Source organism: Achroia grisella, unplaced genomic scaffold (genome assembly GCF_030625045.1).
Source record: "Achroia grisella isolate CSIRO2021 unplaced genomic scaffold, CSIRO_AGI_Agris_v1 utg640, whole genome shotgun sequence".
Lineage (NCBI taxonomy): Eukaryota > Metazoa > Arthropoda > Insecta > Lepidoptera > Pyralidae > Achroia > Achroia grisella.
The window spans coordinates 7,048,398-7,075,400 of record NW_026712977.1 but is presented as its reverse complement, the minus strand read 5'-3'; the positions used below and the strand labels follow the sequence as shown (position 1 = coordinate 7,075,400).

The 27,003-nt window shown below is 32.5% G+C and overlaps 2 protein-coding genes across 2 annotated transcripts in view; both read right to left on the bottom strand.

The window, feature by feature from the left end:
- LOC131849168 (ras-associated and pleckstrin homology domains-containing protein 1) overlaps positions 1 to 13,977 on the bottom strand; it is a 90,726-nt gene extending 76,749 nt beyond the window's left edge. The window contains exon 1 of the mRNA XM_059199170.1: positions 13,770 to 13,977. The gene's annotated coding sequence lies outside the window, so the exon portion shown is untranslated. The remainder of the gene's footprint in view (positions 1 to 13,769) is intronic.
- Positions 13,978 to 17,441: 3,464 nt separating this feature from the next.
- On the bottom strand, positions 17,442 to 21,912 carry LOC131849315 (uncharacterized). Its single transcript, XM_059199354.1, has 2 exons — positions 20,935 to 21,912; positions 17,442 to 17,542 (listed from the first exon to the last, which is right to left on the bottom strand). Exons 1-2 carry the CDS (start codon positions 21,834 to 21,836, stop codon positions 17,530 to 17,532), a joined length of 915 nt encoding a protein of 304 aa, XP_059055337.1. The 5' UTR covers positions 21,837 to 21,912; the 3' UTR covers positions 17,442 to 17,529.
- Positions 21,913 to 27,003: the final 5,091 nt, after the last annotated feature.

Genomic DNA, 27,003 nt, shown 5'->3' with positions numbered 1-27,003 from the left:
AGGGATGTCAACTATGCATTTGTGATTAAATTACTATCAAGTTTTTATTTTTTGTATATCAATTTTTACTTACTGTGTAAAAAGTATTACAGTACCCTATTTGTACTAGCTGCTGATATACCCCTTCCCCTCCACCTCACCCCGGTAGTTTTATTTTTAAGTTCTAAGGTTGACAACCAACAGGATTGCCAACCTTAGAACTTAAAAATACTACGGCCACTGCACGGAGCATCTATGAGTCATCGTATGAGGAAGTCGCTTCCGGGAATATACATGGCCCACGACAACACTATGAATACATGTCGTGTCGTGTCTTGTTCTTCTGTCTGGAGACATGTCTGAACTAAACTATGATATAGTGCGTACGTAATATATTAAGTAACCAAAATGTTTATTTCAACCGAAGATTATTTATTTACTATGGATATTGAACAACAGACAGATAGACAGATCGCTGGATAGTCCGTCGATCTGTTACAATTTCTGTAAATTGTTTTCTAAATGACTAAAACATGTAGATTTAGATAGTATGGTATATTAAAATGCATCTACTAACTACAATCTCATATAAATCATGACATGTAAAAAACAATTCTAAAAATAAAAATAACAAAAATACTAAGAGATTACGGCGTTCGGTCGTCAAAAGAAATACTAGAGAATTGAACCCACAACCGAAAATATGAAATAATGCAGTGTGCAAAACAGCTAGCCCACAAAGGTCCTCTTTTATGAGTATTAGGTAAAGATGAATGATAATACAATATTTTAACAATTCATTCGAAACTTGTATCACTATTTAAACCGAAGTTTTGCTTACTCGAATCAGTATAATAAATATCTTATGCGTTAATGTAACATAGTGTCGTTGGGGCAAATCCTATTTGTTCACGCCTTTAGCCCCGTTTATCCATTCGAACCGTCAACGTGTCTGGAGCTTACGGAAGTACGGATATTGCAGTATATTGCAGTACAGTACAGGGAAAATTGTCGTTAATAAATTCTTATGTTCAATAAAAATACATGCAGTCCAACAAATTCTATTTTCAACCGATTTCAAAACGAATAACAATCTCCATTCTACAAAGTTAGTGTTTAGAGTAGAATACAATTTCTGTTTTGACTGACAAACTAACTGCAAGAACAGTGCCTACTAAATTCATCTTAGATTTGTAAACACTGGGCTAAATAGGTTCAAATAATGCAAATGCATTCTGAGAACGTCAAACTAATGTTACAAAATTCTGCTAAAAGCCCGATTGGTGCATTTTGTTTTTATATCAAGGTGTGAATAACTACGTTACGTTTACACATTGTACTTCTTGTAAATGTTATTGAATTATATAATACATAGTTATATATCCCACAGACCGACAAAGCAACTTCTCCGTTAAAAGTAGGCCACAGGTGTTTATAAATGGGTAAGTTTTTTGTGCTTACATACACTAGCTCTGTATTGTGCCTACATTTGATGATAATATCAGTAAATATGCATGCTTACCATTGCTATTGATTTACTAGGGTTGATAAATTTATGAAAACTATCACACGTATAAATTTTTAATACATTTTTTGTCTTATATCTTATTGTCACTCTACTGTTTTTATATTGCCCTAGTCCGTATTTTAAATATTTAGCATTTTTAGACGGCCACGGTGGTATATTGGAACACGCCTTTACTTCCGATGGTCGCGGGTTCGATTTCTCTCACGATGCAAACATTTGTATGCATAAGTATGATTTTTTTTATTGGTCTTGGTAATTTCTACGTATGTTATGTAGGTATGTATTAAAAAAATATATATCTAAGCATATCAGTTGTCTAGTGTCTATAACACAAGCTCTGCTTAGAGCTTGTGTTATAGACACTAGACAACTCAGGTCTAGATGACGAGAGTTGTTAGGAATTGTCCAAGGTTCATTTTTTTATTCATTTTCCATATATGTACAATCCAAACATCTATCATTCAACATCATCTATCACAAGAAATAAAATATAATAATTGCATCCGTTTATTACTGTAATTTCATACTCTGTGTAAAATAGAGTAAGACTCTACAGACTCTCCGATGTAGATAGACATTGTAATATGTGTATTATTATTACTGCTACTGTTGAAATAGATGAGAGTAAGGTATTCAACCTTAGTCTCATCTATTTCAGTTGCCAATCAGTTTGCTTAATTAAGTGTGTTATTTTTTAATATTCGAGGTAAGATAATTCAATTACAGGATTAGAGGCATGAGACATTAGTCCTTCGGAATGGCAACGTAGGAGTAGTATCATTGTCATCATAGTCGCATAGTAACCTCTAGTTTGAGTTCTGTTCTTTGATATTGGACACAGTAACTATCAAAATATAAAATCCTTTTTAGTATAAAATCAAATTGCAAACAAGCATACGGCTCTAGGCTCTACTTAGTTCTAATGAAAACATTTCACTTTTATAAAAAAAATGGATATACACACCAATCACAATCAAATGTAAGTCGTATATTTAAACAGTTGTATATTTGCTACATTATCCTATATAAATAAAATGTTTATTATTTATTAGTTAATCGCTTAAAGGCAGTAAATACACAATACAATTATAATATTTAATATACTATTGACCCTAAAGTTTAAATATATGTAAATTACGATTATATGAGTTCATAAATAAATACTTGGACGTAGCTTATAGGATTATCAAACTAATTTGTTAATGAAATAAACAAATACAAACAAACAATAAATCGTTATAAATTAATTCCTTTATTCCTTTTCTAAGAACATCGTTATATAAATAACCTACTACAAATTCTCACAGAACATGCAAGGGAATGGGAAATACCAACATCACGCCTACATTAATTACTCTTCATAATTAGCATTAATAATATAGGTAGATAAAGACAAAAGATAAAAAAATAAATTTAAATTATGGGTTTGATAAATTATTTAGGTTCTAAATATTAACAGGATTAGGTACTGCTTTTTTTCTTTTTCCTATTAGATTCATATTTGTACATTGAGCGAGCCGTATAGCAGATTAAAGACGAACAATATTAATCTATTCTCAATTTGAGCCCAGACGTTAACAATAAACAAATTATATGCTAGTTTGTGTATTTTTTTTATTGATTTAATGTATTTTCATGCATAATTATATAATATCTAAAATTATATAAAACTATATATAAAACCATAGCATTCCGCAGTCCTTCTCTATATAAAAATTAAAAGTGGGTGAAATTTCATACTACTCCGTCTGCGCAATTTATTAATAGGGAGTACAAAGTTTTTGTTTCACGTATTAATATATAGATTCTTGTATATTAACTATTCTCTTTATGTATTCGTCATTTGACTCTTAAATATTTGGATCGATTCGGATAAAATATTAAATGTACATATATTTCAACCGGTCCCTGGATGGCAAGAAAAATAAATAGCATCTACAGGGGTGGTGCTGAATTTCCTGCTCGCTCCTCGTCGCTCGTAATATATATACTAATAGTTGACTCTAGCACTGAAGTTCAGATTCTTAACTCGAAATACGTGTACGTGACGTCGGCAACCCTGTTATCCATGCGGAAATGAAATTTGTATCGCTTCGCTTGAGGGCAGTGTAAATAAACGAAGGTAGGACGCCATTAAATCATATATTTTGTAAACGTATGGTTTCATATCCCGCGCCTAAAATTCAGTTTCAATTAATATATTACACGTTACACATGAAGCCGTGATCACGGAACATTAGTTTTAAACAATGTCAGTCAACCAAATACTATTAACATTTCTTGGAATGTCTTGTTTAATAATGTGATACGGATAGATAAATAAACATATTATGTTTATTTATCTGTTCCGTTTTGCAATTTGATTAGGGAACCCTGTGATGTAAACTCTAAATATGAATACCCTTATTAGTTAATTTTTGTTCTATATGTAGAGTCAATGGTTTAATAGGGTTAATTAGTCGTTCACTGCAATGAACATAAACAAGAGGAATGTTTGACATACTCGTTTAAAAAAGTCAGACTATGATACGTATAAGTATCGGGGTATTTTTTTATGACTGATAATGGAATTTTTACTTGTATATTTTGAATTTTAGTACATATTATTAATATCTGGTATTATTTATAATAATGTAATAATATATATGTAATAAAACATCGGGTTTTAACCTGAATATTTTAATAAATAAAGTATTTGGCTGACACAGACCACGGCTAGTGCACTCTAGTCGAAATGACGGGATAAGTAAATATTGCAATTACCAACACAAATAATTGTGACAAATTAAATATTTACGATTACTTATTTCCCATAAAATAATTCGTGTTAAAGCCTGTTCAACAATGTTAACCAATTATCCATATTGATGTTAATAATAATGATATATTATAGAATTATAGATTTGGCCTGCTGTAAGATGTTAGGGGGACGAAGAGGTCAGGTGAATTAGGTCAACATGGAAGAATTATCTCCTATGGTTTTCAGGAGAATCGCATGGAGGAAGACCCAATAGGGTATATTGTTAACAACGGGACCGATAATCCCCATTATTGCCAAAATTCTTCTCCCCTTTAGAAGTGTGTAATATGAGGACGCAGTATAACATATCTTAAGGCATGATAAATCTTATAATAAAAATATAACGACTCGCTGTCTGTACTTGTCTTCGTCAATGTAAGAGATCCCGGAACCATTATTATTTTGAGTTTATTCAGATTGTCTCTGCATTTGTATGGATTTTAACCAAATTGGGTTCGATTTTAAAAGTAATATGGTAAGCTTCACCTAAAATATAGTGATTATTTTATTTCAATTAGTTTACAAAGAAAAATTTTATTAGAATAGATACTCTAATGACAAAGATTACTAGTAATCTAATAACTTTAGTATATTGTTGTTAAAGTTAGTTATTACAAAAATAGTAACATTCATGTGCATTTTAAAACCTGACTACTCAACGACTGAGATTTGTTATAAAAGATTTTCATTAAAATATAAATAATAATTTAACGGAATAAGAGATAAGAAATTGCAACAATTGTAGATATTGATGTATAGCATTATAATTCATTTATAAGCAGCACAAGTGAAGTTAGTTTATAAACCAAATATAAATTTTATGCTTTAACACGCGTATGTTTGCTATATTATCCAATGTACAAATAAAATGATCATTATTTATACAATAATCGCTTAAATGCAGTGATTAAAGATCTATGTTATTTTATTTTTTTAAATTATAACTTTTTATTCCACTTAAATAAAATAAAAAAAAAAAACAATATTCATAGTATACATTTGATTTTATTTAGTATACTATTGACCTAAAATTAAAACTATTTAATGCGAGTATAATGAAAATATTATAACACTAGCTGACCCGCGCAACTTCATCTGCATCACACTTGATCTTTATCATTAGGTATATTTCTCCCAATTTACATAATATATTTTTAAATTATGGCCTATATGTTATTCTGATGTATAAGCTATTTACAGTAAAGCTTCCTCAAATCAGTACAGTAGTAAATACTACTGTACTGATTTGAGGCGAAAATTTGAACTTGAAAAGCGTGAAAGAGTAACAAACATACATCCATTCTCATAAACTTTCGCGTTTATAATATTAGTAATAATAATAAGATATAAGTTTATATATATATATATATATATATATATTGTCGGTGTGTCAACGGAAATTAACAGTTCGTGTTCAACATCACGGCAAAGGCATCCATCATACAGGACTGACGTTTCAACTCGCGTTTAATGTACCATTTCCGGTGAAGTGCGCAGACGCATTGCTCTGATTGTCGAAGGGTCGAGGCTTGACCTTTTATTGTTGGATATCGATATACGAGGCGCCACTGTCATGTTACATCATAAGGCTACCATCCGCAGTAGCGTGTTAGTGTATCTGGTATCACCAATTATTATAAGACGCGAGTGGCTGGCGCCAGTATTTGTTGTTTAGTAAGGCTACAGTAGCAATTTATAAATTGACAATTAAGATAAGAAACTGGCAAACCACCGTCACTGGTAAACGCCATTATATTCTGTACGCACTATATTAATATCAAATAAAGAAATGAATGCGTTATAATTTTCAGTAAAATTATAGTAACGCATGAATTTTTTCCTGTTTTTGCGATTAAATTATATATTTTAACAACCTCGATCCATTGGGTTTGAAAGTTCCTTTTTGAAGTTACACTTGATGATGGCGGATGCGATTCCCCTCACGATAAAAACATTTCTCTTTTTGTCGTTTATATTGGTCTAGGTATTTTTTATGTATATTGTTTATGTATAAGTATTTCTATAATTTTTTAAGTAGCCACAACACAACCTTATCTTAGGACTAAAACAGATATTCTTATTTTACGGATATTGTAAATTAATAGTACTTTCAGTTTCTGTATTAAAAAAGAGCAGGGTACAGACTAAAACAAACAAAAAATATATCGAAGAAAAGAACTTCTTTTCTTCAGTATATTTTTTGTTTGTGTAACGTGATATCCTTGCTGCTGAAGTGATTTACGCGCATAGTGCCGCAGGATATACCTAGTAAAAGGATCTGCACTATCGAGTTCTTTATGCTAGACACAAGCAGTTTTAAAGGAAAAGTGCATCTTTAATTATAATAATGGACTAAACCATCTGTAATATATATCTAACATTCGTAATACAATTCAGCAATTTAATAAAGCATTGTTTGTCTAAGATATCCGTCGTGACTTGTACCATACATTCTGCACTTTGCGATAGGGCAGTAAAGACACGCCAAGAATTTTTAATAAGTTATTAGACGATTCACATCACGTAAGAACAAAATACAATTAAAATTATTAGGTATCTCCAATCATTTTATTATTATTAACTATATGTACCTATTACTTTTTTAACAACGCGTGATTTGATTCACAATATGTAATTTTTTTAAATTGGTATATTTTTATTTTAATATTTCAATTACTAATGGTGTTAAATCTAACTGGCCTTTACAGCTTAACCGGATTAAATAGGGAACGGGAGACAATATAAACCAGCGGAAGGACTTATGAAGCGGCTAGAGGCCAAGTTCTGCCTGACGGATACAAGTTTAGTTTGAAACCACCGCTTGGTGTTCGGACCTCGGTTCATCCTATCGTAATTTCGATCGCCGTTGGATTTATAACAGGGTATCGGTAGGTAGCTACAGTTTTCACATGTATCATTATCAACCCACTATTTTCTCTCTTTTTTAACTTAGCTAACATTATAATAGCTTTCCATTATTAGTAGGCGGCTTGGTATTTTTTATTTCATGTTTTCCTTCTATTTTCTTCATCTACATTATAACGACTTGAGAAATGTATATTTACCTTTTATACAATAATAGCTGTACCTCGCGACTTTGTCTGCATTTTTTATAATGATAGCTTAAGGCCGTTTTTCGAGAACTAACGTCATTAAAATTCGTTCAGTCGATTGGCGATAACAATCAGAGGCAGACATATTTTTTGCAATTAATGTAGGTATGTATGTTATGAACTTTAATGCATACACCATACCCTCTTTCGATTTTTCCTTCTCTCTTGTTTCCGATTTCATTCTTTTACAACTAGTAATCTCATGGGCATTATTTGCCAAAGCACGATCAATTCAGCTCAATACGGCTTATATCGGCTCGTTGTCGGTTCCGTGGTACGGTGCCTTACCCGGCTAAGCACCCCACCAACCCCACCCGCCTTCCGCCGCACCCAATACATCTCCCTCGAGGTGAATGAACGTCCTAACAACAGATTTCTATTACGACTATTGGACTGAAACCTAAATTGTGCCCATCTTATTAAAGAAAATTAACATACAATAATAATAAGAGTAAATTTTTATAAAAGAAAACCGACTTCAATTGAATATTGTACAACTTGGGAATGAAAGAAATCGATAGGACCTTCATTCATAAATAATGTATAATTCAACACGTAATAAATATACTTACAAAAAAAGAGATCATTTACTTTACAATCTAAAAATAACAAGTAATGGTTATTTATAAATATATATTTTTTTAAATACAAATATCAATATTGTTAAATATATATAAAATATGTTTAATTTTGGAATTAGCTTTGCTTTACCGCTAAAGGAAACAAGAGATGGTGGTGGTTCAGACGTGAATAGACCATTTAATTTTATAAAAGGTAGTTAAGATAGTTGTATATAAAGAAAAGTAAACGTCAGCGCGGTTTCGAAGGTGAGTTAAACAACACAACCCTCGCAAACGTGTAAAAAAACCAGTCATTTAGTTCCGTTTCAAATTACTATCAAAATCGTAGTTATAACAATATATTGAATTTAAAAAAGTCAGCTACTTATTGCGTGGTTAACCGTTTACTGTCAGACGTAAGCATGACTGCCACCATCATTACAGAAAAAAAGAACAACAGTAAGCGATCGCGAATCGCTGCATGTCACGTGACGAAGTCTCGTGCCCCTTAGACTTTCATACAATGGCATACAAAGTAATATGTTATGTCGCTGTCTCCTACCATCCTGTTCATGTCGGGCGCAGTCTCCTGTCGCAAGTTGCTGTCGCTTACCAGAAATAATATTAATAAAACCTGCTATAAGTGATGTATACACCCTGACGCAGCAAATATTTGTAACAATTTTTTAACGGACTTATGGAGCAGCTGAAGACCAACTCCCGTCTGACTGATACGACTTTAGTTTAAGGGCACCGCTAGGAGATCGAACCTCTGCTCAGGCCGTAGTAATTTGGATCTGCGTTTGAACGATCCGTTTTGTATGATCCAATTTTGATTAAACTTTTATTATTACGTCGGCTTTGCTTAAACTCTTATCTCTATTATAACTTTTATCTTTTATCTCTATAAATAATTATAGAGATAAAAGATATGTAATTTGTGTACATAAGTACACATTTTAGTTTTCTTCATCAATTTTCATCTAAAAAATGTTCACCAATATCTGACTGGTTAGATATTTTCTTTAAATAACGTATGCCTGTTTGCATGAATCGTCAGTACAACAGACTATCTACCGAGTTCATAAATAAAATTAAGAGGTTTATCAGAAGCCGACTGTTTCGTAATAGGTCATTATTGCAACATTAAGGGACGCAGGCTTACACTATCGATTATCGAAATTTTGTATTTCGGCTTATGTCAGAGCCAAAGGAGGGGCGCTCCCTTAATTCAACCCGCATGGGAATGACTCATCCAAACGTCTCATGTAATAAATTTGTTTTTTGACAAATCACTAACCTTTCGAACTTTGAATTCGCACCACTCATGCAAGTGCATTTTATTTAATAAAATTAAATTTACTAATTAATAAAAAAAAGATTATTAAATTTATTTTAAGAGTGACAACACGATTATAACAACAACACAATAAAGAAAATGAAACTATAGAGACCTATTCATTATCAGCGTAGACATCGTACTAAAATATATGATGTGAAATTTTCCTCCTTTTTGAAGTGGTATGATGAATCCATCTAAACCGCAAGACAGACTTAACAGAGGAATTTGTTAATTGGTCCTGCTTAAAATAACATTTTTAGACGCTTCTGACGTAACAAGTTACAATAACAACATTTTTTCATAAATATTTCAATTTGAGGCAGATATTTATAATGAATAAACAAGGAATTTTGTATTAAATTACTACATATTTCGTTAAACGAAAAATTTATTACGTAATAAATAAGTAGAACGAGTTGCAATAAGTAGTTATTATTTACTGAACGATACAAAATATTTCATATGAAGTGGTCGATCACGAAATCGATTAGTTAAGAAAATTTTAAAAATAATATCATGAATTGTTATTATAGATATATTTAACTACAAGGATTTTTAATTCTGAATAATATTATATATAATATTATTCATCACAAAAAGTGTCATGCCTCCATAGGCTATTTATTTATAATTGTACCATAATTTGTAGTTTCGGATTTAAGGTTTAAAATGTTGTTAGTCAGTCGATTGAGACAACGTCACTCACTTTATACACAAATAATGGAGGAATTTGGTACTATAGCGATAATTTTACAATGGAAAAACACAATAAACATCAATATGAACATCGTGTGTTATTACAAGACTCGCTTAAAATTATAGAAGAGCAATTAGTCTGTCCCTTTAATTAATAATAATAGCCTGATAATAATCTAATTATGGTACGCCTGACTATATATCTTACATGTTTCACGTCAACAGCGTCGTATGTGAGACCACAAGACTTGTTATCTTCTTTATTATTTAATCGTTTAAATAAGATTTGAAATATTATGTAAATATTTACTTAAATGTATTTAGAATAGGTTTTGAGATGATTGAAGAAGATAAAGAATGTTCAAAAAAAAAAGATTTGTGGTTAAAATTGTACAAGACCACACCACATATATAGGTATACCTAATGTATATGTAGGTAATAAGATATTATGGAATATGTAAAACTTAGGAATTGCGGTCAACAGGTTGCAGAATTAATTACAATGCATTACGGAATTAACCATTAATACATTACAATGAGATCATGGGCGGCACACAACAAATTATTAAATGAATTTCATTTCTAATGACTACTAATATGAGAAACTGTAGGGGAGTGTTTACATATGACATTCTTATTGTACACGACGTATCTTTATACATATTTTTATACCTACTTTTATTATTGTGTATTATCTGTTTCTGTATATTTATTATTTACATAATTTACGTTTTCTTTGTAATAATCACGGTATTTCTATAATAATATATACTAGCATATGAATACAGTCTCGCTCGTAGAAGTCCTGGAACTTTCGTAACCAATTAAAGAGAAAATAAATTCTTGATAATACAATATTGATAAAAAAATGGGTTCCTGTGTTACAGCTAATATTGATATGGCCAATACGATTACACAGTTGCAAATGAAAATAAATTTTGTTTCTCCGTTTATTTGTTTGATAAACACTACAAACTTAACAAACATAAATAAAACTTTAATCGGTCTAATTTTTTTGCCTATTAGGACTGATTGCTTTTTTTTATTATTACCCATCTCCAATTTTGCCGTTATGCACAAAAAATATATTAAGAAGACATTAAAATTATATACAAGTATGAGTCTTGTAGGAAACGTTTAAATTGACAAAATAATATTCGCAATAGCAGAACAGTTGTATTGAGAGCCTTTTAAAGTCAGTTGACAGGATGGACACTCTTGACATAATAGGGGATATAAACGAAGTGCCTTTAAGATTACCGAGATGGTACATCTGGTGTCTGTCAATTGGTCACGCGGCCTCATATCAAGTAATAAGTATACCAACCACGGCACTTACGCCATCGAGGTTGAACAGCTGTTTTATTCATAACAAAATGATCAACATAAAGATACACAAACAAACGATTCATCTAATTATGTACATGATATAATCCATGACATAAAACACTTTGGTATAATTATTTATTAGTTAATTTGATATAAATTTTACGTCATACACTTATTACAAAAATGTCGTGTGAGATATCCTGAAAATCCACAATATCTGATTGGTTTTTACTGGACAGAATAAACTACAGGTTACCTGTATTTATATACCTTAAATAATATCCTTTATATAAATGTAAAAATGTATACCAGTAACGATTTCTCTAAAATATTGAAGGCAAATGTGTAATTCTTTTTTATTTTAGTTGATTTCTCTAATATCGATAGTATATTAAATACATGAAGTGCAATAAATTATGTACAATTGGCCATACATGAATTAATTATTAATAGTCAGATGTTACAATAAAATAGAAACCAAACACTAATTTCTCGACTCCTCCGCTTTCATTTATCCCCGAACACAGAGTTAATTTTATTTATATCTCACGAAGTTCATCTAAATTGGTTCAACGGCTGTATTCTAGAGAATAATGATCCATCACTCTCACTTAGATAAGATTTTATACAAGAGAGAGTAGAAACAGAAATTTTGCCTTTGGTAAAATTTTAGTAAATACCTACTTAATTTTGGATATGTTACAATAATAAGAGTTACTTATTGATTTATATAAGAAATTGGATTACATTACTACACCGGCTGATTTTAGAGATACTCTCTTAACAAGCCAAGGTTTAAGACCATGAGTCTACCAGTGCAACGAGGCCTCCGATTGTTCACCCACTTGTTCTCGTTGTGATGAAAATGCACACCATAAGTCAAATTGCACCTATCCCGAACTCACTCTTCATTCGGGATAAGTGGGACGGCCTCAGTGGTCTAGCTTTTAGGCTATTGTCTTACTTCTGATGGTCGTGAAATAAATTCCTCGTACGGTTCAAACATTTGTATTCACGAGTGTAATTGTTTATATTGGCTGTATATTATGTTACTATATGAAGTATGTAGGTATTACAAAAAAATATTTATATCCCATAGTACAAGCTAGACTAGACGGAGCTGTGTAAGTTGTCGTGTGATGTCATCTCGCTCTTTTTTTGGTCTCCGTTTTTCAGGTCTCCATGATGTCAGTCATGTCAGTGGTGGTTTTGATCGCAGCTGATAGTTGAAACCAATTGTCAACTACAAATCCTACCAAGGTTACGTTAAGTTCGGGCCACGACCCGGCGCTCCTTGGCCAGGCGTATTTTTTTTTAATATATGATAATGGAATGGTGCACCCGTCTGCGCTAGCGGTTTACGCTGGCGTATTGAGCCCAGGCATATTGAGGCGGTGCACCCTCGTATCATTCATTTACGCCTTTTTATACCGAAGCTGACACCTTATGTAGTCAACTTTGAGGGAGGGGGAAAGGACTTAATAGTGACACCATTGCCAGCACGTAGTCTCTCAACATAAGTCTTCCGCATCCCCCTAGAGGGGAGCAGGTTGGCGTAGCCTAGAGGCGCCCCTTTGTCCCGGCATCAAGTTTGGGGCAATAGCCCCGGGGACGGGGACATCTGTATTATAGCTTTGTGGGCGGGCTTGATACATACCTTCAGATATGTATGGCAAAAGCATCAACCTATACAGAAGGCATAAATTTTTGAGGATAGAAGTGGGGAGGACGGGTATTGTTTCCCTGGTCCCCCTCCCCCCCGCCTTGGGTAAATTTTTCATAATCAACCTAAGTTAGACATGTTGGAAAATAAGCGCTGTTTTATGGTCTGCTGTATGTGATGTATGCCAGTAGGTAGAAGAACATACATATTCTAAGCAGAGAGCTAGTACAGGTGGCTGGTCTTTATAAGCAGTAAAGTCTAATAATTCAAGTCACACAAGAACTTATTTATATTTTTGTCTCATCTGCTTTAATATTCGGTTTCCGAAATTTAGACATATCTTTCATTATAGATATTTGAGTATCCTATATATGTATATATATTTGAATACTTATTATTACATATGTTCAATCTTATTATTTTTTTTTTTATATTAATTATTATGTGAATTTTCTGACTTCGGGACTAACAAACAATACATAATTTGAATTTTATTTCACGCAAGCAAAGTCAAAGCCGATAAATAGATAGAACATATTTGCTCGAACATACGTGCCGGAAATATAAATAAAATAAAAATAACTCGCATAATAATACAGAAAATCCTCTATACCTTCTCAGTACAAAAAGCCAATTAGTTACACCTAAAATATTATTTCGTACATTAGATAAATATAACAATTAGTACAATTACCTGTTTAATTATACCTAGTTGTTGATAAAGAGAAACACTAATCATAAACATTAAGATCACTTACCTAAAAACACCGTGTTTCGCCGCCTGAATTACAGATATTATCAAACAATCATACAGTTCGTATTGATAAACACAAAGTGTAACTTTTAAGCCAACACAGAATATTCACGAACAAACGTTCAATCTTTGTGATTGCATTCGGCGATGCGGATGCTTTCGATACTCTATTCACACTGCACTACAAGTGTCGTGTGTATAGTGAGTGCCGTCCCGTCCCGTCCTGGTCCGTCTAGTACGTCCGTTCGTACTCCAAAGCCGAGCCAGTCGTCGGTCGCTATCGGATCGAACGAATACCTATTCATGTTGTGTATATAATAAAGTATACGCAATGCCTCCAAAGTTCATTGCGTTGATTCCGCATTATTAACACATTCAGCGCCATCTATGAATACTAAGACGAACCAATAAGATGGTACCTAGCAAGCAATCCAATGTTCTGTCATTCTTAAATACGGTTTAAATGAATGCAATATAAATTAGTTCAACATTATTATTATAATCAATAGTATTAGTAGTAATAGTACTTGAATAATTCCAACAATCTATTCCTACATATGTAAGTATATTTAAAACCATAGAGGGGACTTATTTATATATTTTAATAATCACAGGGTAATAGTAATCTACTTATACTTGAATGCTAAAACAATTATACATATTACGAAAGCATACAGACAGCGCCATCTATATTCTTTTTTAGAAAATATGTAGTAAGTACTACAAGCTAAAGTAGACAAGCTGGTTGCTGTTTACTGGCTGCTTGTTTGGTTTTACTTGATTTTATTTTCTACAGAGGGCACTGCTAATTCTTTTTAATGTCAAAGTTATTTATTGTATTATAATTAATAAGAAGATAATCCACATTGTATACCATGATACTACATTCATTAATTTGTATAAGAAATATTATCGAATATAGCTAAATAATACGCCATTAGATTTTTATACGAATACTTTGACTTTACTTATGTAGTTTTGAGGAAAAACATAATATTTTTATTATAAATATAAAATTTATCCACCGTCAATTTACTCTGAAACAATGTTGTCTTAAGTAAGTTATTGTGATGTCATTTTATTTGTTTCTATTCTTTCTGTGATTTAATAATTTAGACTCTATATTGTATCTTAAATATTAAAGATGCTCTATGTTTACACTATAATTTTAATTTCAATAATAAATACCCTGACTAGTTGTATTGGGTTACTTATCTATTTTGAAGTGGTAAGAATGTGAAATGTGAGTTCAATATACTAAGTAGTCGAAATAAATAAAAAACAACGAGTTAGGTAGGTATGTTCTTTCCATAAGACAATAATCATGTAGGCGTATATTGTATACCCCAGGCCAATGCACCGAAACTACATAAAAGTAGCATGAAGACATGACTTTGTAAAACAATAAATTGTGACTAACTTGTACAAAGTTGTAAGAAGATATATGAGTATATAAGCTTGTAGTATAAACACCACCACAAAACGTAATATTTCTAGCCATAGCCCTATAAAACGATACTGAACCCTATGACAAGGTACAACTATTCTTGTTGGAGTTAGGCGCTATTTAATGTTATCAAATTGTTAATGATTGATTTCTTGATATTGAAAGAATTTCAAATAAATAATTAAGATTATTTTTATAGTTACGTACTTAGTTCTATTGTTATTTTCCATAAACTGAAACTTCTTTATTTTTATTTATATATTTTTTTTCTTTATTATTTAATACGATTTTTTCATAATTATATGTATTATAATTGTATTATAATATATAAAATTATGTATATATATATATATCTACTTATTCTCTTTTTTTAAAGACATTATATTATTATTATTTTCCTACGGGAAGCCTACAACACTGGTTAGTTACTTATTTGACTATCATTATAAACAAGTTGTTATTTTTATGTCATGCTTTGCTGTCTGTTTATACATTCATCATATGCTTTGTCTAAGACTTCTTTTATTACCTACTCTTGTACCTTACTTATTAACCACAAAGGCTCCCAGGTAAAAAACCTGTTAAACGACACAGTATTTATGTGTGTGTGTATTTCACGCAATAATATCTGCGCTAAAAGTTAATGGAATATGCCGATTTTCCTTTCCTGAATTCTACACATAAGCAATTTCTGCCAAGATTGTAAGCACGTATTTTTCTTTGTTGGTACAAACTTTTCTAGCTGCTGGTTTAATTTTGAAGATATGGGAACACTGTCGATTTTTTTATACCCGATTATTCTAATACATTGTTAGTTGCTGGTATACCATAAGAGGGTCGTCTAAGTAAGAAGTTTGAAGTTAAATTATTGACATATGGAATGGCAATGCATGATCACACGAGATATCTACGGTACTGTTCGATAGTCACTTGACATCAGGTCATCCGTTACCTTGTGACCATTCAGTTATATCTTACTAATACTACTAATTATAAACGCGAAAATTTGTCAGTATGATTGAATTTTTGTTATTCTTTCACGCAAAAGCTACTAAACGGATTTTAATAGAACTTTACATTATAGCTATATATAGCTTATACATCAGAATAACACATAGGTTATAATTTAAAAAGATATTATATAAATAGTTAAAGTAAGTACATATAATGCAGAGGAAGTTACGCGGGTCTGCTAGTTATAATATATTTATAGCCGATTAATTACTTTATTAATGTTGCAACTACAATCTAAAGCAATTACCAATTTCGTCTACATTTATAATTTAATTCAGAACGGCTATATCACGGAACCCTATGTGGATGTACCCAAACGCGCTTGGTCATACACCTTTGACATTAACACGAGTAATGGACAAGCCATAATAAAGTAACGGGACGGGCTATTGTATGCAAACTAGTAAATTTTAATGCACTCACATATTTTTAGCCGACTGTAAAACATGTAACTAATAATAACATTGCGTTGATCCATTGCATTCCATAAAATATTAGAAAATAATAATATTTCTTAATTAAATTTTAATTAGAATTATTAAATATTTATAATATGGTATTTTAGAATTATTGTATTGTTTCTTAAAATAATTACAATGTTGTACTGTGCTACAGTAGTTTTTACATGTTATGGAAAAAAGCAAATAATATTTAACAATAATGCTGCATATATATATATACATTTTATAACTACATATTGACGTTAAAGTTTTATCTGTATAATTATTGTCAAGTAAAACTAAAGAAATCTGCTTATTGCAGATTTTTGAGACATCTTTTTGAATTATATTAATAAGTTGTATAATATTATAATCTTTAAAATATATCATGAATAAAAATAATAATTCAATTAAAATTAGACTGTCCGGACAATTTATTAGATACATAAACACAACAAAAAATATATTGAGATTGTTAGAGATCTCACTTACTATAACCATATTGGAAGGATGTTTATATAATGTAATAATAGTATCGATAACCCTTGCAAAGGTTATAGATCGCTACTTACATGTTATATTTTTTAATAGAAACATTATTTATGGAAGTTATTATGACTCCGTCTGATAAATATTATCAACTAAATGTAGGAAGTTTGTTTAACCATTTTACTTAAACATTTATAGTGTCGGTTTAAGTTATAACATGATATGTATAAGGTGACACGGTAGTAATAGAAACAACTGTTATGCACAAGTACTGGTTTATTACTGACTGTGTTTGAGTTACAGGCTCTCTAACATTATTAGGAGGTAGTCATAATAATAGTGGTAGGTAGGTAGCTACACATCATCTTTCCACCCTAATTTTGAAACCTGTTGACGAGAAAAAAATTACATTTATTAAGTACGGCTCATTTAGTACATCTTACATTACAATAATATTCTTACACTAGTCTTACCAACTTAACTAACTTACTTAAAATATACAGTATAGTCTACTTTCTTTCGGGGCCTTTTGGAACGTCCGGGTGATGATTGCATAGACACCGGTTGAAAAGTAGATGTGGCATGCGGTATTTGAGCCGCGGATTCTTGTTGCGTCGAATCCTCATCCACACGTTCCGTAACCCTACAGTCACTATCATCACAAAGAACCCTATTTTCTTCATTTGAGGGCAGTACCTCGATGTTTTCCTCCCTCATCACTACAGAAGGTTTGGGATCAACCAACTGTTGTGTTTGTGACACAGTGAGGGGTGGTGAAAATGAAGAAGCACCGTATCCGTACACGGAACGAGCTGTACTATTCTCCGGCTTTTTTTACAATCCATATTTATTTTGCCTTTATACTGTAGTATTTGGTCCAAGTGTCTAATACATTTAGTATTTATATCGTGAATATATATCTTAAATAACCTATTCCCAATAATTTCTTCGACTACGCCTACTTTCCAATGTTCCTTCCTAGCGCTATACCAACGTACCAGTACCCTGTCACCCTTTTTAAAATGTCTGCAGTTTGTTTCAACTACGTCATTATTATTATCAGATGTTTTTCTTACTTTAGGAAGTATTAAATCAAGTCTTGATCTTAAATTTCTACCAAACATTAATTTTGCGGGTGATTGACCTGTAGAACAATGTATAGTATTTCTGTATTCGAACAAATAACCCAATAATTTTTCCTTTAGATAACAGTGGTTTAAATTTTCTTTTAAAATAATTTTTAACATTTTTTTGCAAGTTCGAACAGAGTTTTCCACTTGACCGTTACTACATGGGTGATAAATTGGTGATAAATTGGTGACGTAATATATTCAATACCATTACTGGAACAAAAATCTTTAAATTCTTTACAGTTTATTTTAACATCATTATCCGAAACTAATGTGTTAGGTATACCGAACACTGAGAAAATCTGTTTTAATTTTATTATGAGTGCTTGAGTACTGACGCCGGCATTCATATGAATACACTCAAGCCATTTAGAAAATGCGTCGATTACTACTAGGTATACCCGTTGCCCTATAAACAGGTAGTCAATGTGAATGCGACACCAGGGCGCGGGCGGCCGCGGCCAGGGCGCGGGCGGGGCGCGAGGGGGTGAGGGGCGCACACTCATGCATTGTTCGCACGCGCCGCTCCAGTGTTCGATATCACTGTCTATACCTGGCCACCACATTCTACCGCGCGCATTACATTTCATTTTCACTATACCTAAATGTGTACTGTGTAACTCCTGCAACATTCTTTCACGCAATAATAAGGGAATAACCACCTTATGACCTCGCAATAGCACACCATTTTCAAATTGTAAATCAGTTCTACATAGAAAATATGGAGTAATACTTTTACATTTAATTTTTCGCGGCCAACCGACGTTCATATATTTGATCACCGTTTGTAATGTTTTATCATTTTTAGTTGCCTGTTCCACATCGTTATACAACACCGCCGACGAGGTCGCGTCTAAAAAATTTATGGCACTGTATGCGTCGAATTCTTTGTCGCTTTTGCATACTACATCTGAAACCGGCGCCCTGGAAAAATAATCCGCCACCACATTTTTTTCACTGCTAATGTACTGAACGGTGTAATTATATGCCGATAGGATAATCGCGTATCTTTGTAGACGTAACGCTGTCGTGGTCGGAATACCTATTTTACTATTAAATATCGAAACCAGCGGCCGATGGTCCGTCTTAAGAATGAACGGGTCACTTCTACCATATAAGTATTGATGAAAATGTTTTACACCGAATATAATCGCAGTGGCCTCTTTCTGTATTTGGCTATAATTCCGTTCGTTTTTTGAGAGTGAACGGGAACCGAAAGCCAGAGGGCGCTCCCGACCCTCAGTGTCGAGTTGCGATAATACCGCCCCGAGACCGGTGGGCCCGGCGTCTACGGTAAGTACAAGCCGCGCCTCGGGATCAAAGTGCGCCAGCACCCGTTCCGATGCAAGTTCAGCGCGTACGCGGCGCACGGCGCGCCACTGCCGCTCGCCCCACTCCCACCTAGCGCCATCTCTTAACAACTCGTGAAGTGGGCTCATTATACTCGACGCGTTCCGTATAAAATTTCTATAGTAATTGACTATACCTAAGAACCTTTTTACTTCTGTGACATTAGTGGGTTCTGGGGCGTTCATTATAGCTTTTACTTTTTCAGGACTTGTACGTAAACCAGTTTTATCAATTACGTAACCTAGATATGTTATATTTTTTTTTAAAAATTCACATTTGTCCTTTTGTAACCTTAACCCTGCGTCGTTTAATATTCTCAACACTTGTTCTAACCTTTCTAAATGTTTTTCTCTGGTGGGAGCTGTTATACAGATGTCATCTAACCATATACTGATACCATCTATGCCTGACAGCAATATTTCCATTGATTTTTGGAATACAGCAGGTGCGTTAGCGAGACCGTAGACGAGACGCGTATATTTAAATAGCCCTTTCGGTGTATTTATGGTTGTTAATACTTGTGAGTCGTCGGACAAGATAAATTGATTATATGCGTTTTTTAGGTCAATTTTGGAGTATTGTTCACCCCCACCTAGTTTTGCAAACACCTCCTCAATCCTCGGTAAAGGATATTTATCAATTATTAAATCTTTATTGAGTGTAATAGAGTAATCACCGGCAATTTTCACTGTACCGTCGTTCTTCAACACCGGTACTATAGGCGTTGCATAATTATAATTATTTACTGGAACTAATATACCTAATTTTACAAGTCTATTTAATTCCGCTTCCACCTTATCTTTTAGGGCAAAGGGTATGGTACGAGCTTTAAAAAATTTTGGCACGGCGTTTTCCTTCAATTGTAATTGAACCCTAAACTTATTAAAACTACCCAGTTCATTTCGCCACAAATTAGGATATCGTTCCAGCAATGTGTTTACATTATCATCCTGACTCAACTTATTAATATTTGTAGTCAACATCAGACCAAAAGAGGACATAAAATCACGTCCCAGCAGGGGTGGGCCGTTTGAATCTACTACAAATATTTTTAACGGTTTTATTTCATTATTAAATGTAGCCTCACTCACGAAATGCCCTAATGGCGCAATTTTATGTCCATTATACAAACACATTTTAATATTACTATGAATTAGATTATGCATCAAAAACTTATCGTTGTACATATTTTTTGATATTACTGATACCCCCGACCCCGACCCCGAGTCTAACTCCATAGTCACCATTTTATTACTTAATAATAAATCTATCTGGATCGGCTTATTATTAATTACATACCTTAAATTAAAGTTATGGCACTCGCCACATCCGGTATCACTATCCGTATCATTATTTTCGTTTTCGATTTGGTTTACATAAACACTTTTATTTTTTTTATTACACATTTTTTTTAAATGCCCTTTTTTACCGCACTTTTGGCACTTGTAGTTTTTATAACGGCACTTATCTTCGCTGTGGTTTTTTAAACCACACACTAAACAATGTAAATCGCGTAAATACTTATGTTGATCGCGGCCCGCTTGTGATGCACACGCCATTCGTGAATTCATCCCGCCGCCATATTTACTGCCGCCACTGTTTTCGCCGCCATTTTTTTTACCTGTTGAGCTGTGCGATAGTTTATACATGGCTTCTTCTTTTACAGCCACCGAGTCTGATACTAGGAACTTCGCATCTCTAGCACATTCTGCCTTTTCCGCTATTTCTATAGCACGAGCTAACTTCAACTCGGAAACATTTTGTTCAAACAACTTGTCACGCTCGGGGCCAGACCCCAGGCCTAGGACGAACCGGTCCGTAAGGTTTGTGTCCAGGGCAACACCGAAGTCGCAGTAACTTGCTAATCCTCTTAGTCGTGCTGCCCAGTCCCCCAGCGACTCGCCGCAATTTCTTGTGGCGCCGTAAAATTTTGCTCTGTCAGCAAATGAACACTGTTTCGGTTTAAAATGGCTGTCGAGTAACACCACCAGTTGTACAAAACTCAGTTCCTCCAATTCTTCAGGGTAAGCTAGGTTACGCACGAGACGGTATGAGTTGTCTGATAAATGCGTAATCAGTATTGCAGATTTATTGTCCTCCTTCACATTATTCACTTTTAAAAACTGAGTCAATCTACCTTTAAAAATAGACCACTCACAGTTTTTATAGTCAAAGATAGGTAAATTTCCTATAAAAGACATTTTTAATTTTTATTGCAGGTAAGATCGTCCTCGTCGCCACTGATATGTATAAGGTGACACGGTAGTAATAGAAACAACTGTTATGCACAAGTACTGGTTTATTACTGACTGTGTTTGAGTTACAGGCTCTCTAACATTATTAGGAGGTAGTCATAATAATAGTGGTAGGTAGGTAGCTACACATCACATTAGTCATAACAATAGTATCACACAATAGTAAGAGAAATTATCTATTCTTTTCAGAGAACTAGACTAGATGCGAGAAAACCAATATACTTTATTACCTAATTACTTCTACTTATTTTTTCTGTTGTGAATTCTATCACGTATTAAACAAACTTTATTATATATGCATTGATTTATATTAAACTATTTGAAAAAGTACTACCTTATATTACAAATACCAAAAAAAAAACAATAAAATAACCAAATCTCTACCAATTCGTTTAGGTATACCTACTATTCAAGAAATACCAATGTAGATAAGAAGCTTGCTGGGGTAAAGGGAAACTACCCGTGGAACTTCTCTCACCTTCCTACTTCATCGACAAGGGGTACAGAAGACCACGTCATCGAAAGACAGTTCACCAAACTTTATGCCAATAACGTTGACGGTTTACTTGGAAATATTTTATAACCATATCATATACGACGACCTCGGTGGTCTTGCTGTTTCGTATACCGCTTTCTGTCCAATGCTTGTGGGCTCGATTCCTTGCATGGTACAAACACGTCTGGGTGTATGCTATTTATAATATGTATGTATTTACAAAGAAAAATGTGGCGATGTATTTTACATCAGTTGTCTAATACCCATAATACAAGCTCTGCTTACCGTGGTCCTTGTGTGAAATAAAAAAAACACAGAAGTTAATATAGGGACAACAATACAACTCTAGTACTTATGTTATTGTACCAGAGGACTATTTTTTATGTAGGTATTACAGTAACAAGTTGGCCAATGGTCAAGCGATAGAGCATACAGCCTTTAGTAAATGTTATCTATATTTACTTAAATAGATATTTAAGTGAAAATATTTATCTTTTATTCACTTTTTATTGAATACAGTGATGTCACCACACCAAAAAAAATTCCTTTATATGTAGGACAAGGAGATGACATTGTTGTTATTTTATAATAATTATATATTGTCTACCTTACATAGTATTATGTTATGTATAATATAATAACTACATAATTTTTGAATGCCAAGGTAAATATTTTTTTATGCAACTGCTATAGTAAACTACCATTAGGAGCTAAAGGAAGCTTTTACCATCATGGCAATTGGCAACTATTAGCAGCCTTGCTGGCAAGTGGCAACATGAATATCACATCATGCTGTGACGTCGGTATTACCACAAATGCATTGCCATCCGGAAAACTAAGATGTTGTCTTCGTATTCCTATAATTACAATACTTTAGACCACCCTCCAACCGAAACACACGTTACAAAATAAGCTACTTGAATACTCATGTATTACTGAATATGCTGAATATGCTCCCGACCACATTATCTCATGCTACTATATTATAAAATCGAACCTACCATGTCCAGTAACAGGTTCATACCGATTGCAGCAAGCATTGATCGTGTAAGGTCATTGTTCGTTACGGGTATCGCATAATAATGCACGCATCACTATTTCCGCAATGAACTTCCAAGTGTTCAATCAATCTTACTTCCAGGTAAGAATATTTGTTACCTACATCTAAACAGTAGCGAATAGATACATTTACGCACATCCCAATGGTTAGCTAATAAGTAAATTATTCAATTATTCTAAAGTAAATAATCATATTATAACGAGATGTATATTGCGAATTTGTTTATGTAAAAAAACACTAAAATCACCAACCAGTTTCTGCTTTTATAATGAAAATATAGTTACTGTATGATAAGCACATACCAATAAATAGCAATCATTTATTAAAATAAATTATTAAATTTATTGTTTTCACATACAATGATTTTTTTATACAATATATAATCATATTATGATGGAATTTGTAGTCTATATTTATGAATACATAAACAATTATTATATATAATTATTATTGTTTATTTTCGGTGGTAGGGAAAATGATTGTATATGTAATTTCATACAATCATACCACCGCAAACGCATACGAATAGAAATTAACATATTAATTTAGAATCAGATGATTATTGTATTCAATGTGTTATGGTCTTATTAAGTACTGTGTTTTCCAATAATATGTACCTAAATAGGTACATCACTGTTTATATCACAGATTATTAAATTGACGACTTCCATAAAACAACGTTGATTGCTTCTGCATAATGTTTTGTGCAAATGAAATTATTCCTTTTTTGGGTTCAATTCCAAATTAGATTAATATAAGAGTGAAGTTGCTTTTGTAAAAAACTATATTTTCAATTTGTTGTCTATTTTAGTGCCATACAGATGATGTAGTGATTTACTGAGTGTGGACGATAATGGAAACTAGGAAATTGTTGTAAGATAGGTATATATTATATATAATTATACAAAGAACTAACTAGGGTCAGGAAGGTGAACCGAAAAGAACAATAGAAAGAAGTGACAATTTAGAATAGAATTTGGTAATGAAAATATAAATTACTGTTACGGGTGTAATATCTACCTAATAACCCTTTTTGTATGCTTACATAATAAAATGATACTTGATAGGAAATATCTTATTCATTATCAAGTTTGGGTTTTTGTTGGTGCATAATGTAGACGCAGTAAAAATGTAACATGGAGGTATGTTACATTTTTACTACGTCTACATTATACTCACACAATCATAATTACCAACAATCCGTAATTTGTAATATGTGATGTTGCAGTAATATTATGTTCCCGTCCAACGGTCACAGTATTGTATTGTAGTTACCATTAGGTGCCTAACCAACTTATTTAACACCATTTAAAATACACGCCAACCAGAAAACGTCTAAAAGAATTATGTTATTGTCCGCATCAAGAAGGTAAAACATGAAACCACTGTGGTGTTAACATTATGGGACGTCGAGAAAAAATAAATAAACAATTATTAGGTCCGTTTTAGTAATTGAATTTGTTCCAAACTAAGAAAATCCTGATTTATATCTGTCAAGTATTGATAAAATCTTTATCATCATAGTTTTTCATAGTTCGTTAATATTCCTAAGTGTTTTTGTCTGTTTGTTACCTTTTCACAGTTAAATAGCTGAAGGAATGGTAACGAAAATTGACAAAAAGATATATGTATGTTCTTGTTATCTCTTCAGAGGACGTAGGCGTTTGTATTATCTCAAAAAAAAAGCTTTTAAACAGCTATATTTTTATAGATTTAAACACTTGTGTAACTATAATATTTTTTATATCTGTACATAAACATATTCCGTCATATATCTACTTATATAAATTACTGTAAAACAATTATAACTATTAATTAATATAAATAAATAAATATGATTGCCAAAAATCACAATAACACCTGTATAAGCTTATTAATCTCTGAAATTTCAGACTAAGCTATTTTCATTGTAGTATAATAAACAAAGAAATATAAACTATATCACCTAAAATTAGGTGCATGGGTAAATGCAGACTAAAATATAAACTAAAATAAGGAAAAAATACAGTTCATTAATTATTTTCGCAGGTATTGACTTGTGCTTAACTTTCGGTGCACGGGACCTACTAACACATTACGGTGTATTTTCAGATAGATAACAACAAAAGGATACTATTGTCAACAGCGGCACCGTTAAGATGACATATTTACCTAGAGCTGCGATTTAAGATTAGAATACCTAACGGTTCAACTAATATCAATTGGAAGCTCGTATGTAGACAGACAAACTGGCAGAACGACTTTAACGTGGTCAGGTAAGTTTTTTGACCCCTTTTCTATTTATCGAATCGACGTCGTTATTTCTTATCTCATTTAAATAAGTTTATGGTTACTCAACTTTTTCGAAAATAAATGCATCTCTCAGTAGAGAAATTCTTAAATTTGAATAAAATTTATGTTCGAATTTAGTATAAAGATTAATTTAACATTAGTAATAGGTGACTATTAATATCCCGTTGCGTTTCTCGCTTTAAATCGGGTAACAATGTCCTATGTTATAGCTTGGAATATGACCTCTCTGTACCAAATTTCAAACGAACCTGTAAGTAGCATTGCATAAAAATGTGACAATCATTCTCACAAATATTTACGTTCATTATAGGTATTAACAGGAAAGAAGTGTTGATTTATTTTTTAAACTGGTTGTTATACTCAACTTCATCCATAATTGTATAATGGCTAATTGCTGCCGCTTCACTCGTAAATACTCTTGATCTACTGTTGCTGTAGTAATTTATGGAAATCGCTTTATTTTTCCCTACTAACTAACTTATAAATAAAATAGATACTGAAATGAAACCAAAGAAATCTATTTTATAAGCCCTCCCTTTAAAATAGGTGTATATGGAATTGTTAATAATGAGGATTAGTGACCCAATTGCAAGTAATGAACCATATCAAATCGTCCTCCTACGTGGAGGTTCCACCTACATCCTAGGTGATATCCTGATTAATCCCATAACGAGCTAGCTGACCTAACTTCATGCTTATCCTATTATCCTTCACTGGTGCACCGCCAGCGTCAATACAGAGTGCACTTATACACCAGTATTATAGTAATAATCCATATAAATATAAACCGATATAAAAAAAATTTGTAGCAGCCTTTTAATCTGTGTCTTGATGAACCAGTTAATCAGGACAAACTTCTTTATAAGTGGATATAACAATAAATCTTTCATTTCTTTCATTTGACAACTCTCCGTTCGAAATATTGTTTACTATGAATAATAAACATAAATTTATTTTTTAAACTACTTACATACTATTTATTTAGGTTTTCGTTTAATTTATTAGTTGTTGAAAACGTCGTGGCAAATAAGTATGTAAATTAGAATTTAGTTTTAGCAAAGAAAATGTATCAATTTATTTGCATGACTAACTCTATACAGATGATAACACTCATAACAAACTTATTGCGAGTTAGGGCAGAAGGATTTTCACGGTGCAATGGTATACTTAATATAAACATTCATATTCACGACTATGATTGTTTGTGTTGGTCTTTGTATACACATTACGTATGTACCAGTATTTACTTTTAGCTTGGTACTAGA